At 40.7% G+C, this 18,451-nt stretch overlaps 1 protein-coding gene across 2 annotated transcripts in view; it reads right to left on the bottom strand.

Moving 5' to 3' along the window:
• Nucleotides 1-1,123: 1,123 nt before the first annotated feature.
• LOC125467095 (WD repeat-containing protein 72-like) overlaps nucleotides 1,124-18,451 on the bottom strand; it is a 291,105-nt gene continuing 273,777 nt past the window's right edge. Inside the window, exons 19-20 of one of the 2 annotated variants that reach the window (XM_048562515.1) lie at nucleotides 11,805-11,909; nucleotides 1,124-2,634 (exon numbers count right to left, since the gene is read on the bottom strand). In XM_048562515.1, the coding sequence (XP_048418472.1) occupies nucleotides 2,582-2,634; nucleotides 11,805-11,909 (158 nt within the window). In that variant the 3' untranslated portion in view covers nucleotides 1,124-2,581. The remainder of the gene's footprint in view (nucleotides 2,635-11,804; nucleotides 11,910-18,451) is intronic. The other variant, XM_048562516.1, reaches the window with a different exon arrangement.

The following is an 18,451-nucleotide window of genomic DNA, read 5'->3' as shown; positions in this document are numbered from 1 at the left end:
CTCACCTTTACAGGCTCCATCCCCAACTCCTTGATCTGTCTGTCTTCCCTGGACTGACCTACCCCCACCCTAACTCCCTATCTACACTCACCTTTACTGGATCCATCCCTGCCTTCTAGACCTGTCCGTCTCCTCTCCACCTATCTGCTCCTTTATCTATCTTCCGTTCGCCTCCCCCTCTCTCTCTATTTATTTCAGAGTCCCCTTCCCCTTACCCATTTCTGAAGAAGGCTCCAGAACCGAAACATCAACTTTCCTGCTTTGTTGATGCTGCTTGGCCTGCTGTGCTCATCCAGCTCCACACTGTTATCACTGAAATAGTTTTTTAAGGGTTGCGTGGACACTCATTGCAAAGTATTGCAATTAATAAAATGTATTTTACAACCTCAAACCACATAAATGTGGGCATCAGGTTGATGTATCAAATATTATTCATAAGCAACTATTTTAAAGTTGTGATTGCATGATGTGCTAAATTGCAGTTTACGAGAATAAGTTAAGCTTTGATTCTTCATCTCATTCTACTAATTTTGTTTGGATTTACATTATGTTTGATTAGTTTGGTCATTCATATGTTTGCCCTACTGCAAACCATTTTATATGTATCCACAATTGTTAATCACATCCACTGTTTCTGTGTGTAACTTGTATATGTCATACAACTCAATGGTAATGCAGTGATAATTTAAAATATATCCTTCACCTCAATGCACCATAATTTGCTCACTCACCTTTTGTATTGTCCCAATCTCACTCTAAAATCTGTAAAAGTAGATGACCTACAACTTGTTCAATAGTGAGGACTTTTTCCCTCTACCTTTATTGCTAATGAGTTTCCTTCATCGTGATCGTGCTGTCTATAAAGGGTAGCCACAGACAGATGGAGAAACAATATCTGTGTGAACGTGTGTCTGTGCTTAAAATTGTTTGTTGGTCAAACTTTCGAAAGAGCATGATTGTGGTTTTTCGTGAAAAGAAAAAGAAATTATACTGTTTTTAAAAAGCAAGCCTTCTATTATTTATTATAATGCAATAGGAAAAAAAAACATAAAATGATTCCAACTTCTCACATTTCATTACATGTTGAAATACAAAAAGAAGATACAACAGCAGCAGATATATGCAATTTCTTTGGATTTGACATACCATTTGGACAATTTAATACCAGGATTTTTAATATCACAATTTGAAAAATAATTTAAACAATTCAATTGTATTATTTTACATATCAAACATTAATAGATTAGTTTACAAAATATAATTTTTAAAGAGATGTTGCTCTAATTATCTAACAGAAAACTTAAACTTGAGTAAACTATTCACTATTAGCAATGTGCAATGGGTTGCTGAATGCATCGAGCTTTCTTCCACTGTGCCTCTGCTAAAACCAGCTTCCATGTAACTGCACGTTCAGTTTATTATAAATGAAAGACAGGCTTTGTTTCTTGTATGGAGTTTGCTACACAATTGTTTTGTATAATTACCCAATATCAGAAAATGAATACAACATCTGGGATAGTTCAATTTACAATTAAGCTGCATTTTTAACAGTGTTGTACTTAAGAGCATGGAAATGTTGAGCGTCATAAGAGACAAGTGCAACCATCTCATCTGTTCAAAGATGAAAATGAAACATATCCCATTTTCTATGCTACTTTCTACACTAAATAATTATGAGTTTTCTTTCCAATTTCCTAACACTACCCACTTCAATTCCCTTTTCCATCCCCATACCATGTGATGTTTTTCAGATATTCTGCACAGTTTAACCTGAATTGTCTATGTTCCTTTGCTCCAAACTTGAGTTAATGACCCATACATCAAAAATCAGAAATGTCAAGGCTTTGCACAAGAAATTTGGCTGACACTCCTGAGCAGTCCTGAAGGAGGGCTGTACTGTTCAAGATACTATTTTCCAGATGAGATGTGAGACTTAAGTGCAATGTGCCCTCTCAAGTGGGTGTATTTCAAGGAGGATCACAGGAGTTATCCCCAGTGTCCCAGTCAATGTTTACCTCTTATTCAACATCATTAAAAAAAGTTTAATCACTATCACATTGCAGTTCTTTGGAACTGGCTATGTTCAAATTGGTTACGGTATCTGCTACATTATACTTCATAGAATGTTAAATTTCTGCAAAGTACAGATCCTGAAGTCACGAAAGACTATATAAAAGCACATCTTTCTTTAAACATTTAGGAGTTCAAATCATCTACACATTTGACTATTTTATTTTCATGAAACATAAGATTGCAAACTAATCTTGAGTCTGATATTTACCTTTTACTATCAATAAATAGCATGCTGTATTGATTATGTGACAGCACAACTGCATACTATAAGCTAAATAACAAAATCAAGAAATGCTGTGAAAACCATCTCAGTGTTTGATACATGGATTTGGTATTGTTGCATATAATTATTTATTTTCCATCTCAAAATCCTTACCCATTCCTGTACCATGTCATGAATCCTGTTTGTAATTAACAGACCAAAATCCTGGAGTATTTCATCCATCTCAATTTTGATATAATTCACTTAAATAGAGGACAAGTCACCAGTGGTGGATGCCTGGTTAATTCAGCAGACTTTGCAAAAACAGATCCTCGACATAGGCCACTCTCTCAGACTGTCTGCATAAAATCACAATATCATGATTAAAGTCATGCATATTGATAAATGTGCCAATGCAAAATTCAGTTTTATATTCTCCCGGGTATATTTTAAAGTCAGGTCAGAGCACAAATATTAGCTTAAAAAAAAAGTACTTAGAATCCTGAAGCTCAATTCCCAAATCTGTTTGAAAGTGCACATTTGTTTTCTTAAAAAAAAGCTTTATTTTTCCATTTCTACTTTTTTATGCTGATTAAGATAAGAGACATTAACGATGGTGTTAACAGAATGTGGGTGGAATATTCCCAGGCACAGTATAACATTAGAACTTGCAGAGAGGATTGGGAGAATTGTGGGAGATTAGCAGTGAGGAGTTTCAGAGTGAGACTGTCAATTTGGGGCAAATGGCAGGCAATGTTCTGAATGCATTCGTTCCACACACAAATTATTTAATTTTAAATACTGCGCCACCCAAAGGTGAATATAACAAGGGCTTTTTGCTCTCATCTGTAAATTCTCCACACTTGTTTAGTAAAGGACAAGTTGCCATAGGTCCACATTCTTTAGAGAGACAACTGGTGGTGATTTAAGCTGAGGGTCACCATGCCTCGGGCGAGGGTGGAGATTGAGAAAGTGAAACTTCCACAGTGACCCCAGCCAGTGCAGGAATTGAACCCAGACCATTGGTATCACTCTGCATTACAAACCAGCTAACTGAGCTAACCGATTTGTCCAGTACTAGCCTCTTGAACTCTCCTGATTTTGATTGCTATCTCTGATGGTGACTGTGCCTTCAGCTTTCAAGTCCCTAAGCCCTCAATATCCCACAGTAAACCTCTTCAGCTCTTTTTGTTCCTTTGAGAGGCTGCCCTTTTCACATTCAACTGCTCCAATATCTCTTCATGTAGATCAGTCTTAAATGGTGTTTGATAAAGTGAAGCACAAAGGCACAAGTTCTATGTTAAAAGATTGTTAACTATGTTAACTGTGTGCTGCAGCTGTTGTGCCATTGAACAATTTTTCTTACTCTAATCTCACTAACATGTTGTAAGTTTTATTCTGCAGAAAAGCTTTGTCGGTGGAATCAATAACATTTTAGGGGCATAAGAACATAACACCTGAGGAGCAGGAATATGCCTTTGACCTTTCTGTGCCTACTCTGACATTTAAGTACATTTGGAGGAAGGTCATTGTGGTGCCAACCCTACTTTTCATTTCACCCCAATTGCTCTGGACTCCCTTGTCTCTCAAAATTCTTTCCAGCTTCCACTACTTACTGAGAAGATAATTCCTTTTACACTAACAGTCTCTGAGGGAAAAACAAATTCTCCTCATTTCCATCCCAAAAGAAGGCATCTTATTCCTAAACTGTGTGCTCTAGTTCTATACTTCCCTATAAGAGGAAACACCTTTTCAGTACACACTCTATCAAATCCTCTCACAATCTCGTACATTTTAGTAAGATCACCTCTCTTTCTTCCTATCTCTAATGGATACAGGCTCAGACTGTCCAACCTTTTCTGAAGGGGCACAGCCTTTAACTCAGAGTGAGTCGAGTGAGTCTCCTCTGCACTATTTCAAATGCAATTATGGATATTTTCCAAAAGAATCTGTTCAGAGATGCTATTACACATGTCAGAATCCATTGGGACATGAACCCAGGCCGTCTGGTTCTGAGGTAAGGACATTACCACTGCACCACCTCAAACAGAAGTAAATCCTTTTACAAGAAAGGAGACCAAAACTGGTTTCCTATTGTATGTTACAAAAATAAGCCACACTCTTAATAAAACTCTGCGGTCTGTTTATACTCACTTACATTTTAATAGCAAACACACTTCAATGGCTGTAAAGCACTTTCAGACTTTGTGTGATAATGAAAGGTGTGATATAAATGCAGGGCCATGAACTAGTTGAGGTGTCCAAAAGGTTACACTATTTTCTTAATGTTTTGTTCTGCAGCATGTAAAATCCAATCATCATCAATTAAACCCATGAAACTTCACTTTGTGAAAGAACCCTCAACTCTCACTTATTGTCCACTTTATTCTGAGTGCATTAATCTTGCTGAATTGTTTCTGGTTGGCAGTATCCCCGGTGCCATATTGGGAAGTCACTGGGTGGATTTTCTGCCCACCTCACATCTGCAGTCAGGTCTGCTTTCTCTTCATGAGATGAACTCCTGCTTCCAAGAGCTGCTGGCTAATTGGCAGACTTGCAGCTCCTCAGTCCTAGGTGCCCTACTGTTCCTATCAGTACTGCACTGACACAGGAGCAGTAGCATTGGACAGTGTCTTTGGGCGAAGATAGGTGGGTTCAGGATTACAAGGGACAATCTGCGCAGGTTGTACTGGCAGATGGGGTAAGGGGAGCTCACTCAGGTCCTGATTTAAAGGGCACAGCGAGAGTCCACGGTGAGACTGCCATGTTTTACTGTCTCCATCTGCAGCCAAAAGAGCAAAGGCAGCCAAAAGGCCTTTAAGTGGTCTTTCATAAGGTTTCAATTAGCCATTGGGCAGGCAGAGGGAGGGGCAGGGGAGATGCTAAAAATTAACTGTGTTGGCAGGATAATGGACTTTCCACCCTACCATTTTATAGAACCTACAAACACTGCACCTTGGGGCTTCCAACCCACTCCCAAAGATCTCCTTAAATTCTGCTCACGGTCATGGTGCTGTAGAGTAATAGGGTCATACAGCACAGAAGAGACCCTTTGGTCTACCTGCCTATAGCTTCAGTCTACTTGCTGGCCACATCCCAACCTCAATCGTGTCTCACTGATATCAGACTGTGCACTGGATCAGCACCCACTCTGGAAGTAGGCTGTCAAATCCAACAGAGGATTGCATCTTGTGGATCATGTTATGGACTTAAAGTTGCACTTCAATCCACTTGTTGAAATTAGTTTGGTAAATTCCTCTGAAGGGTGCATTCAATCACTCTGGATCTGAATTAATTCTGAAATCACTTCTGATTTTTAAAAACAAAAGGTTTGTAAGGCCTGTGTTTTCTTCCTTGTTTCAGTGTATGATGTGAAATAGAAACAGTTTGGAACATAGTGTGGAACAAATAGTGCACTTGGTGAAAATAATTATCTGGTGTGCCTGGGCCACATAATTTATCAAAGTCGGAATGCTCACTCCCAGATTGTATCTATTTTTAAGAAATCATACCTGTCATCTGTCATTTATTATGTGGAATATAAAGTCATGTTTGATGGTTTTCTTTATTGAAGGATTAACCCTGTGTTGCTTCGTGGAAGTGTGAGAAACAACATTACAATGGTGTAGCTCTGTCTCTGGCTCCAGCTCCACTACTGGCAAGACTAGCTTGTTGAATGGGGTTATTGCTAAATTCATACATTTCAACAATTAAACTTTAACTTCATCCCCATAACTCCTATCTCCCCAAGCAGTACAAAACAATAAAAGAGATAATTTATAATCACATAGCCCCAGCAGAGAAGATGGTCAGAAATCAGAAGCAGTGCACGTGTGACTTTCCAATTGTAACGTTACCTCCAGGGGCAGACAAAGCCCATAAGAAGAGCACCATGACAACAGAAGAATCTATCACCAGCTGTCATAACTAGATTGGGATTTCAACTGCCCTTGGTATTCTTATCCTGATGAACATTAATGCTACATGTAGCTGCATGACAGATTCCACTGATGACTAGGCAACTGTTTGCAAAGCTTGCCATGACTGGGCCGAACAGTTATTTTGGTGCATTTAAAAAAAAACGGCACTGTTTTTTCTGTCTAAAGATCATTTGGTGGAGGGAATTGAGCACGTGTGGGTTTTCAAAAACTGTGGGGTAAAAAAAAATCATCTGAGGCCGACTCTGGGCATCATGTGCCATCTGACAGACCAGTTCAAATAGTGCATCGTTAACAATTCATGTGCAAGAAGCTGCTCACACCGCACTGCGTGACAGGCTGTTTGCTCACCAGGCCGCATCTCAGGAGTGCAAAAACTGATGTTTCGGGCCTAGACGCTCCATCAGAGCAAGGGTCTGCTGTGTTCATCCAGCGTCACACTTTTTTATCTTGGATTCTCCAGCATCTGCAGTTTCCGTTATCACTGTTTGCTCACCAGCATTGGCACAAAGGAAAGTCTCAGGAGATGGGTATCATGTGGATGACAGGAAGAGGCCATTAGGATGGCAGCATAGCCAGGGGCAAATTCTTGCTTCTTTTGCAGGCACAGTCTTAAAAATAACATCAAATATAATCAGGGGACACTGTATAGAGTTCAGCATTTGCATGGGAATCCTGAATGGGATAGGTCTGTTGCCTGCTCAGTTCTACACGGGGATTTTTCATAGAATCCCTACATTGTGGAAACAGGCTCTTCAATCCAACAAGGTCACACTGACCCACAGAGCATCCCACCCAGACCCATCCCCCTATTACCCACCTAATCTACACATCCTTGAACACTATGGGCAATTTAGCACGGCCAAACCACTCATCTGCACATCTTCAGACTGTGGGGGGAAACCGGAGCACCTGGAGAAAACCCACACAGACATGGGGCGAATGCGCAAACTCCATGCAGAGTGTGGAATTCCCAAGGGTGAAAGTGACCCCGGGTCCCTGGCGCTGTGAGGCGGCAGTGCTAATCCCTGAGCCACCATGGTCCAAGCATACACCTTACTCATTTCAGAGAGTTAGCCCCGTCCCAATTTCGGGTCAGGTGATTTTCAGCTATCCCTGCAGGAAATGAGATAACGAGTGTCCAGAGACAGCGTGCTTCTGTTACTGCGAAAGGCAAGGCTGGCAGGTGTAGGGAATGCTCGATTCCGAGAGAAATTTTGGCTCTGGTTAAAAACAAAAGCAGGAAGCATATGTCAGGTATAGAGAACAGGGACTCAGTGAATTCTTAGTGGAGTATACGGGCAGTGGGAATATACTTAAGAGGAAAATCAAGAGGGCAAAAAGGAAACATGAGATAGCTTGGCAAATAGGGTTAAGTAGAATCCAAAGAGATTCTATAAATACATTAAGGACAGAACAGTAAGCAGGGAGAGTATAGGCCCCCTTAAAGTTCAACAAGTTCGTCTAAGTGTGAACCACAGGAGATGGGTGAGATACAAAACGAATATTTCACATCAGTATTTACTGCAGAGAAGGATATGAATGCTAGAGAACTTGGGGAAATAAATAGTAATTTCTTGAAAAGTGTCCATATTATGGAAGAGGAATTGCTGGACATCTTAAAATGCGTAATGGTGGATAAATCCTTAAAACCTGATCAGGTGTATTCTAGGATTTCATGGGAATAGGCACTTTTTTATTCCCTGGAGGATTGAAGGGGGCGGGGGGGGGGATGAACTCGTAGACATTTATAAAATCATGTTGATGTGGAGTTTGCACATTCTCCCCGTGACTGTGTGGGCTTCCTCCGGGTGCTCTGGTTTCCTCCCACAGTCCAAAGATGTGTAGGCTAGGTGGATCGGCCATGCTAAATTGCTCATAGTGTTCAGAAATGCCTAGATTAGTTGGGTTACAGTTGAGGGAGTGGGAAGCTTTGAAGGTCCATATGGACTTGTTGGGCCAAAGGGCCTGTTTCCATACTGTAGGGATTCTATTATGGATATAGAACGGTGAATAGCCAAGGTTTTTTTCCCCCCACAGTAGGGAGGTCCAAAACTAGGAAAGTGTAGGCTTAAGATGAGAGGGGAAAGATTTAACAGGGGCATGAGGGGCAACTGTTTCACACAGAGTGTATATGGAATGGGTTGCCAGAGGAAATGGTAGACTTGGGTACAACTAAAACATTTAAAAGATATTTGGACATGTACATGGGTAGGAAAGGTTGAGAGGGATATGGCCAAATGCTGGCAAATGGGACTAGATCAGTTTAGGATATCCGGTCGGCATGAACGAGTTGGACCATAGAGTCTGTTTCTGTGCCAAATGGCCTTGCTCCATAAATAATGGGCCACTTTTCATCCTTTTAATACTCATATAGCCTATGTAAACTGCAGGGGAATTCATAACAAACAGTGGCCACAGTGAATGTGTTATATTTGCTATCTCAGCTGTGTGGCTCTCTCCCACTGACGCCTTTTAATGTATGAATAAAGAGATTGATAAAATGCTACTTAGAATCACAGAATTTTACAGTACAGAAGGAGGCCATTCAACCTATCATGTCTGTACTGACTCCTGAAAGAGCTGCCCATTGTCCAACTTATCTCTGTAGCCCTCTATATATATCTCCAGCTCTCTTTTGAAGCCTCCCATGGAATCCACCTCTCCCACTCTCCCAAGAGCATATTCCAAATCCTAACAATGCTCTGAGTAAAGAAGTTCCTCATCTCACTCCAGGCTCTCTTGAAATTGTGATCCCCTAGTTACTGACATTCCAACAAGTGGAAATAGAATATCCTTTTTTACCCTGTCAGAAATTCTTCATAGTTTTGAACATCTCCAGAAGGTCCCCTCTTAATCTTCTCTGCACCAAGGAGAATAAGTCCAATTTCCCTAATCTTTCCTTGTATCTAAAATCCCTCATTCCTGGTATCACTCTTGTCAATCTCCTTTGCACTGTCGCTTCAGGGCTTTCTTAAATAAAGGTACTCAGAATTGAACATAATGCTCTAAATGTGGTCTGACCAATGAATTATAGAGTGCAGTATCACTTCCTTGCTTTTATACTCAATGCCTGTACATATAAACCTAAGCATCCTGTAAGCCTTCTTAACAACTGTTTCAAACTGCCTGACCGCTATCATAGAATCATGGACCTGAACCCTGAGGTCCCTCTGCTTTTGTACCATTGAGCCTGTATAGTCTCTCTCTGTGTCTTCTTTCAAAATGTATTACCTCATATTTCTCTGCATTGAGATTGCATCTGTCCATTTGACCAACTTGCCAATGTCCCTCTGAAATTGCTCAGCATCAACCTCACAATTCACTATTCTCCCTAGCTTAGTACCACCTAAAAATGTAGAGAAAAATTTTTCCCCTCAACGCTAGTCTCCAAATTATTTATATAAATCAGAAAATGAATGGGTCCCAACATCAACCCACAGAGGACACCACTTTCAATTTATCTCCCTGAGAAATGCCCATTTATGTCTACCCTCCGTTTTCTAACTTCAATCCAATGTCTAATCCATCTGTCTCAAACATTTCAAATTTGCAAACCAATCTGCCACATAGCACCATGCAAATGCCTTCTGAAAGTCCAAATATACAACATCTATGACACCATCCTTATCTGCTACATGTCAAGTCATCAAAGAAATCAATTAAATTTGTCAGCCACGACCTGGCCTTGACAATGCCATGTTGACCCTACTATTAACTTCTTTTCTCTAAGTATATATTTATGTTACCCTGTATTATAGGCTCCATCAGTTTTCCCACTATTGATGTCAAGCTGACAGGTCTGTAATTTCCTGGGTTATACTTTGCCCCTTTGTTAAACAATGGCATCACATGTGCAATCCTCCAGTCCCACATAAGTAACCTTGTCTTCAGAGAGGCCTGGAAGATTTGAAACTAATTATGTAAGTCCGATGTTGTTGGTTCCTGTATCCACTGGTTGTTCACCCTCCTTTTCCAGAAGTTTATCCGGCTTTGCACCTGGGAGGCAGCGGACCATGTGGGGCTCACAATCTCAGCTGCAGGCTGGACTTTCTATCCCTCAAACTAGCCACTGCTAATACCTCACTAATCTGCCTACCAGCCTCTACTTCTCCCATCACATTCATCACTCCACCAGTCCGGTGATTAGGACAGCCTCAATCATTTTTGGGCCAATTGGCGTTTTCTTTCAAGTTATCTTAATTTCTTGTCACAGGATTGCAAGCTGAGGTGCCGCAATAAATAATTCATGGCCCAGCGTCTTTGCTGCACATCCCACATATTGCGAGCTGGAGTGCTGACAGCTGTGTCAGGAGAAACACTGAGGATCTGACATGACAAGTGACTAACAAGTTTCTTTTAGTTTGTTGTTGTTGGGGGGGGGGGCGGTGCAGTATGGAATAAATGCACAACGCAGCGAGCACAAAAGTTCAGAAAGCAAAATGAAAAAAAAGGCTCCCTTTCTTTCCACCCAAGGGTTTGTCATTAGCTAATATCCAACCAGTAACGTCTGGTCATTTATGAAGCTGCCCCACCCCCTTCATGCTTCACACATGCCTGGTCCTTCACGCCTATCGACAGATCAATACAAGCAATTCTTGGAGAAATACGATGTATCCATGGCAACAAAGCCACATATTCTCTGTGGAAGCCAATGAGAGCAGTAGTGAAATCTCAAGAGGATTTCCATCTTATAACGAAAGACATATTTAGATATGGGAACAGCTACTCACAAAAAGAAGCATTAATTTTTTTCTTTGCTCTTTCACATCAGGTTTAGAACCTGATGGGTCCGAGTACAAGATATGAAACAAACCTTCCATTCTGATGCTTTTAAATCGCTCTGCTGTTACACCAATAAATAAAATCAAAAGGGACGCACACATTCTCTTCACACTGCATCCTCAATACAAATCAGGGTAAAGTTTTAGAGAAGAAAAGGGGAACAGAGAGGCAAATGCTGAAAGTCAGCAGCCACCACTTCAACCATCAAACTCGGCAAGAATCTAAGCTGAGTGGAGCGCGCTGAAAGATAATCCTGCTGCCATGGGTCCAATTCTGAGTTTGGAGATGACCTAGGGGACCTGACATGGTTTTCAAACTGCACCCTTTCACTGAAAATTAAATCTCAGCCAGTCTCCTTTGGGATGGATTGGAGAAATCTTTGCAGCTGCCTCCTGTCAGAATTGGCTGCAAGATTCGGAAATCTCTTTGCCAGTTTGACAGGCCATTGAGAGATTGAAGCAAAAAAAAATTTATAAACAGTTCATATATAAAATAAATGAATCAGGCACAGAGTACATAGGGACTTGAGAGAGCAAATGAGAAAATGATTACATAGAAAACCCAAAGAGTTTTCAGAATAGAGGGATAGTAAAATGAAGAATTGCAAAAACAAATAGTTAGAGATCTAAGTCGCCCCTTGAAGGGCCAGCGTGAAATGTACACATTTAAGCGGTGAAGAGACTGCCGTGCTTTACTGCAGTTGCACGGACAGGAAGATGTCAAGGTGCTTTCTGTTTCTGCAGTCATGCAACCTCATGTCATATTTGTCACTCTATGTTTCACATTTATCTTTGAAAGGTTTTCACCTGGACTGTCCGACTCCTCAGAATCACGTCGGTCAGGCACGTCCTTGGGTTCTTGGTGCTTTGCCAGTTGTGGGCGGCTGTCATGCACGGCCATGTTGTGCAAAGCTGTCAAAGCAATATTTATTAAAATAAAATCAAATATTGAAAACACACTTAAAAAAAAGCTTTGGCCACCCTTCTCGTGAACAATCCTAACTCCGAAGAATGTGGAGAGAAATAGAGGCCAGTGTACAATGCTTTTCTAAAATGATCTCAATCGAAATCAAACCAAATAACAGCAGACAATTAAAACCAAATCAAGAAATGGCTGTCCACAGAGGGAGCATGGACGATATTAAGACATCAATGTACTTTTGGATGTGAATGTACTGTCCTTTTCTCTTAGAGATCATAAGAAAGATAATAACTAATGAATGGTACATTAGATGATAACAGTAGAGTTGACTTGCCAACTAAATACCCCACTTTCTCCTGCAGTATAAATTTTTGTAATTGCTTGAAATTTGGCATTCTTGTGTTTGTCCTGGTGTGGCAAGGCAAAAAACAAAATGGCAATGTGTCTTTTTTTTAGCAAGAGAAAATTTTGCAATTGTTGCTACAGTATATGCATTTTTGATGTAGTACTATCATGACTAATGTTTCTAACACAATTGCCACCTCAATTTTTATTTTACAGGTCCTCATAATGGCCACGTATCACACCACAGCTGACATTTGAATGAGTGTTAGGGGTCAGATGATCTCCAGTCATCATTCAACTTCAAACTGATTGTAAACCTGTATTCTGATTATGAATGAGGTAATCAAGTGCAGTAATAAGAAGTACATGCAAACTCTTGATAACTATTTGAGCAAGAAAGAATGGCATATTTTTGTCATAAAATATTAGAACCAGTTAGAACAGGTTTTCTAGAAAATAGCTATTAGATAATTTGTCACAAAGAAGAGGCAGAATAGTTGGTCTGAATGCTTTGTGTGGTAACACAATAAAAACCTCTGTACTGGGCAGCCTGGTTAGCAGAGTCAGCTGGATCACCGGTTTGCAAAGCAGAATGCTGCCATCAATGTGGGTTCAATGCCTGCAACATCTGAGGTTACCACGGAGGACTCTCCTTCTCAACCTCTTCCTCTCACCTGAGGTGTGGTGACCCTCAAGTTGAATCACCACCAATCATCACTCTATTGAGAGAGCAATCCTACAGATTGGCAAGACTATGGGGACTTCAACTTGCTAGTGAATATTACTGTGAGATCTTAGAGCACAGAAACCGGAGCAACTCTTTCCTAAGAATTCCAAAGGGAAGGGGGAATAATGAAATTGCGCCCATGTGCATGTGTTTATCCCTGTCAACCTGGTGAGGAACCACACATGTTTCATGAGTATTTCTGTACAGGGTATTAACAGTGAATGTTATTTCAGAATTCTGGTGTGGCTGTGTTTAACTCCTGTTTGAATGACAAAGTACACAGCCACTGCAGAGATTTTACAAATTGGCGTAGTGATATTATCACTGGACTATTAATCCAGAGACTCAGATAATGTCCTGGGGTCTCAGGTTCAAATTCCACCATGGCAGATAGTATAATTTGAGTTCAACAAAAATAATCTGGGATTAAGAGTCTAATGATGACCATGAAGCCATTGCTGATTGTCAGAAAAGTCTATCTGGTTCACTAATGTCCTTTAGGGAGGGAAATCTGCCATCCTCACCTGGTCTAGCCTACACGTGACTCCAGACCAAAGAAATGCAGTTGACCCTAAATATTGGTCTGGCAATGAATGAATAAAAGAAACAAAATGGCAATAGCCCTGTCCATTGGCTGGAAAGGCAGGAACTAGCAAGGCCTGACAAGGGAACACCTGCAGTTTCCCCTCCAAGCGTCACAATGTCATGGCATGGAACGATATCCTGTTCCTTTTTTGTCATTTGGCCAACATCCAGGAACTCCCTTCCAAACGGCACTGTGGGTGTCACTATACCTCAAGGATTGCAGTGGTTCAAGAATGGCAATTAGCGCTGTGCAATAAACATTGCCCCAGCCAGTAAAACCCACATCCCATGAGCAAAAGGTGCAAAAAGCCAAGGAAATTCAACATCTTTTTAACAGCTAAAGCACAGTATTAATAAGTTGAAATGGTATAAAAACATGAATATAAAAACTGGCGAATGCATCGAAAGCCAGCGGTGACATGGATTTAAATATCCCAGGATATTAACTATCTGCCTGAGAGACGTGTTGGGATGTAAGGGAGGTGTTGGACATGCAAACACATGATGAGCTCCAGAAGACATAGAATCAATATGTAGTTTAATGGTTAGTGGTCACCTGCAATAATGCCTCCCACCTTCAAAAGAGAACCAGGATACACACATATGCTCTCAAGCTTGCAACTGTGGTAGAAGATTTTGGTGCACGTGCATGTTACTTCAACGAAATGTAGCGACACAAGACGTGAGAAAGGATCTAAAACACTAACCATTTGTCATTGTCTTCCAGGAGAAATCAGCCGAGTTAATTTGCAATTGACTTAGTTGACTACTAACTTGCAATTAATTTAGTAGCACTGAATAGATGTCAGTGGGGAAGATCCCTTGTTTGCCACTTGCAGCGAAAATAATAGCAAGTTCTTCAGACACGCATTTACAACTCTGCTACAATTAGAGAGCAGAAGAAATCTCTTTAGCAGTATGGACGCTGACAATACCAGTTTTCTGTACCATAAAGAAGACAAATGTCGTATAACAATTGTGCCAATCATACAATTTTCAGTGTGGGGCAAATCTATAAAGTTCACTCCTTTTAGACTATATGGTCTCAGTAAAAATAGTTCCTCCCATAGATGCGGAGTACACCCAGGATCAACAATATAGTCTACCAGCAGCATTTCACATTGTTCCCAATTTCGACTGCTTGTGGCTTGTTATTTGATTGTACCCTGGAGTGCAGCATTGAATATTGGAAAGTCTTTGACACACTGTTGGCGAACAAGACTCCCCACTGCAAACACGCATTCAGTACATCGACTTCCTTCAAGCAGACCCTGAAAACAGATTTCTATCCCAGGAATATACACCCATAGATAAACATAAAAAGCATAAAGTAACTGCAAAATGAACATAATTATTGAACACTACTGAGCAACAGTTATATTCATCTACAGTTACAACGGGTGAGACACGATTAAAGGAACTAATAAACATTTTATCAGGAATATAACTAAAACAAAACTTAATGAAAGGTAACTAAGGTAGAAACGCTGCTGATCAGAATCTGAATTTCTATTCAACGTAACATCACGAAAAGTTCAAAATTAGTAAAGTTCTATCTTACATGTGATTACATTCAGAATGGACTAATTTGCTCTGTATTTACAATAGGCCTCCTTTTTCCATAATTCCAATCAGTTCTTCTTTTCTCAATCCTATTGTGTGGGCAGACATAGATTTGCAGCTGAAAACTTAAATCCTCACTTCAAAAGATCAGTTACCATTGCATTGACACAGAAACAGAGTTTGTTTCACAGAGTTGACATTAATGATGACAAATTACACTTACAGTGAATTAAAATGAATCTACACAAAGAAAACAATGTATTGGATCTCTTCAGAGTCAATTTTAAATGGGATCTACCATCCTTGAGTACATTAAAATGCAGATAAACAACTAATCAAATCCATTTAGCTATTCAAAGAGGTCATTTTGAAATAAAGTCACTGTAAACTACGGTATGAAAATATCCTAACTGGGCAGATAATCTTCATTAACTCTCACCTTCAGCTTTTCCCTTGCAAGGGGGGGTTGTTGTGCCTGCATCAGGTGGGACATATTGGGGGCCAAGGGCCAACTCTAGAGAGAATTCCAGAGGTGGTCCAGAAGCTGGCTAAAGGTCACCAAGCTCAGAAACCTTAATTAAGCAAACTGCAGTATTCCCGATACCAATTTCACTAAATAGGTCAGTGTCATTTGATAATTGGGTGAGTCTATGATTCAAAAGCATTGGATTTCCAAAAAGCCAATCTGAACTGAAATCGAAGACCAGAAACAGCATTCTCCAGAAACTAGCAAAAATGTAATCAATTTTAAGGTATGATTTTATTTTATTAATTCAAGGGATATGGATGCCATTGCCTCAAACAATATCTATTGTCCATCCCTAGTTGCCCTTGAGAAGGTGCAGTTGAGCTGCCTTCTTGAACTGTTGGCATCCATTTGGTGCAAGTACCTCCATAACGCTGTTAGGAAGGGAACTCCAGGGTTTCAATCTAGCAACACCGAAAGATATATTTCCAAGTCGGGATGTTCAGTGGCTTTGCGGTGGTAGTGTTCCCATATATCCGCTACCCTGGTCCCTCTAGATAGAAATTATTGTGGGTTTGTAAGGTGCTGTCTATGAAGTCCAGGCGAATTTCTGCAGTTCCCCTGCAGATGGCACACTACTGCTGCTGAGCGTGGGTGCAGGAGAAGCGAACGTGGTGATTGCGGATGTTTTGCCAATCAAGCAAGTTGCTTTATCCTGGATGGTGCAAAGCCTCTGCAGTGTTTTTGGAGCAGTATTCATCCAAACAAATGGACAGCATTCCATCACATTCCTGATTTATGTTTTGAAGATAGTGGACAGGTTTTGGGGAGTCAGGAGTCTAATTACTCACTGCAGGATTCCTAGCCTCTGACCTGCTCTTGTAGCCGCTGCATTTATATGGCTCGTCCAGTCCAGCTTCTGGGAATGGTAACTTCTGGAATGTTGATGGTGCAAGATTCAGCAGTGGCAATGCCCCTGAACGTCAAGAGGCATGGTTAGATTCTCTCTTCATAGATTTGGTCATTACCTGGCACTATTGATGACACCTTCCATTGCTTTACTGATGATCGCGAGTAGACTGATGGGGTGGTAATGGCCTGAGGAAGGGTCACTGGACCTGCAGCATTAACTCTGATTTTCTTCTTCACAGATGCTGCCAGGCCTGCTGAGCTTTTCCAGCAATTTCTGTTTTTGTTTGTGGTAATGGGCTGGGTTGGATTTGTTGTGTTTTGTGTGTGCAAGACATGGGCAATTTTCCACATTGTCAGGTAGATACTGCTGTTGTAACTGTCCTGGAACAGCCTGGCTATGAGGAAGGTTGTATGTTGCAAAGCCAAGTAATTTGCACTGAAAGCATTCCCCAATATTGGCCTTCTTTAAAGAGGTTGAGACAGTTTGAAGTGAAGGTGAATAAAAATGGATAATTAACAATACAACAGGTCATAGTTTGCCTGTGGTTAAATTATGAAAGAAATTATTTAAATGGTTAATTTTTCTCAAATGTGAGTTAAAATCTAACCAATTAATCTGCAGTGATGTAAACAAAGAATAAAGGATAATACAGCACAGGAATAGGCCCTTTGGCCCATCAAACCTGCACCAACACATGATGCCTTTCTAAATTAAAAACCTTTTGCCTCTAAGCTGACCCTATCCTTTCGTTACCTGCCTATTTGTCTATCTGTCAAAATGGCCTTTAAAAGTTGATATTGTATCCGCCTCTACCAACCTCTCTGGCAGCACATTCCAAGCACTTACCACCCTCTGTGTAAAAGCTTATGTCTCACATTTCCTTACACACACCTGCTTTAAACTTAACCCCTTTCATCTTAAACCTGTGTCCGCTAGCCTGGGAAATAGACTCTGATTATCCATTCTATCCATGCCTCTCATAATTTTGTAAACTTCTATTAGGTCATCCCTCATCCTTTGATGTTCAATTGAAAATAAACCAAGATTGTCCAATCCCTCATCATACCTAATACCCTCCAAACCAAGCAAGATCCTGGTGAACTGTTCCTGTGCCCTCTCCAAAGCCTCCATGTCTTTCTGGTATTGTGGCAACCAGAAATGTGAACAAATGTGGCCTAACTAAAATTCTATACAGCTGATTTGCCAATTTTTATACTCTGTGCCCCAATTGATGAAGGCAAGCGTGCCATATGCCCTCTTGGCCACCTTATCCAACTGAGTTGTCACTTTCAGGGAAGTGTGGACCTGTCTGGCTAGAGCCCTCTGTATATTGCTGCTCCTAAAGGTTTGGCCATTTACTGCATACTTTCCTCCTGCATTAGATCTCCCAAATACATCAGCTCGCATTCATCTGGATTTAATTCCATCTGCCATTTCTCTGCCCAAGTCTCTATCCTATCTACATGCTGCTGTATCCTCTGGCAATTTTCCTCACTATCTGGACTTCTCCCAGTCTTTGTGTTTACAGAAGAAATTTAACTGCTGGTCAATTTTAGCTTAATTCTTTACAAATTAAAAAGGGGCAAGGGGCCAATAAGAGCTGTATTAATCTTATAGTTCATTGATCACGTGGTGAGCATATCTAATGGTCACGTCAGATGCAAACTACAAGTTGTAGGAGTCTGGTGGCAGGAAAGGAACAGACTTTCCCTGGGATAAGTCGTGTACAAGTAGCAATAGTTTTGCACTGTGCCAGTTATACCAAGGCTTTTGTCTGTAGCCTATATTCATTAGTCCACAAAGCGACCATGGAAAGCTATTCAGAAAAGCCAAGGTCTGCTGACACCCAGCATGCCTTGTGGCCGCTTCAGAAAAATGGTCATAGGAATTTAATTTTTATTATGTCATAAATATGCCCTCATATGACATTAAC

This window comes from Stegostoma tigrinum, chromosome 33 (genome assembly GCF_030684315.1).
Source record: "Stegostoma tigrinum isolate sSteTig4 chromosome 33, sSteTig4.hap1, whole genome shotgun sequence".
NCBI lineage: Eukaryota > Metazoa > Chordata > Chondrichthyes > Orectolobiformes > Stegostomatidae > Stegostoma > Stegostoma tigrinum.
The sequence above is the reverse complement of the archived record's forward strand: the minus strand, read 5'-3'. Positions and strand labels throughout refer to the sequence as shown.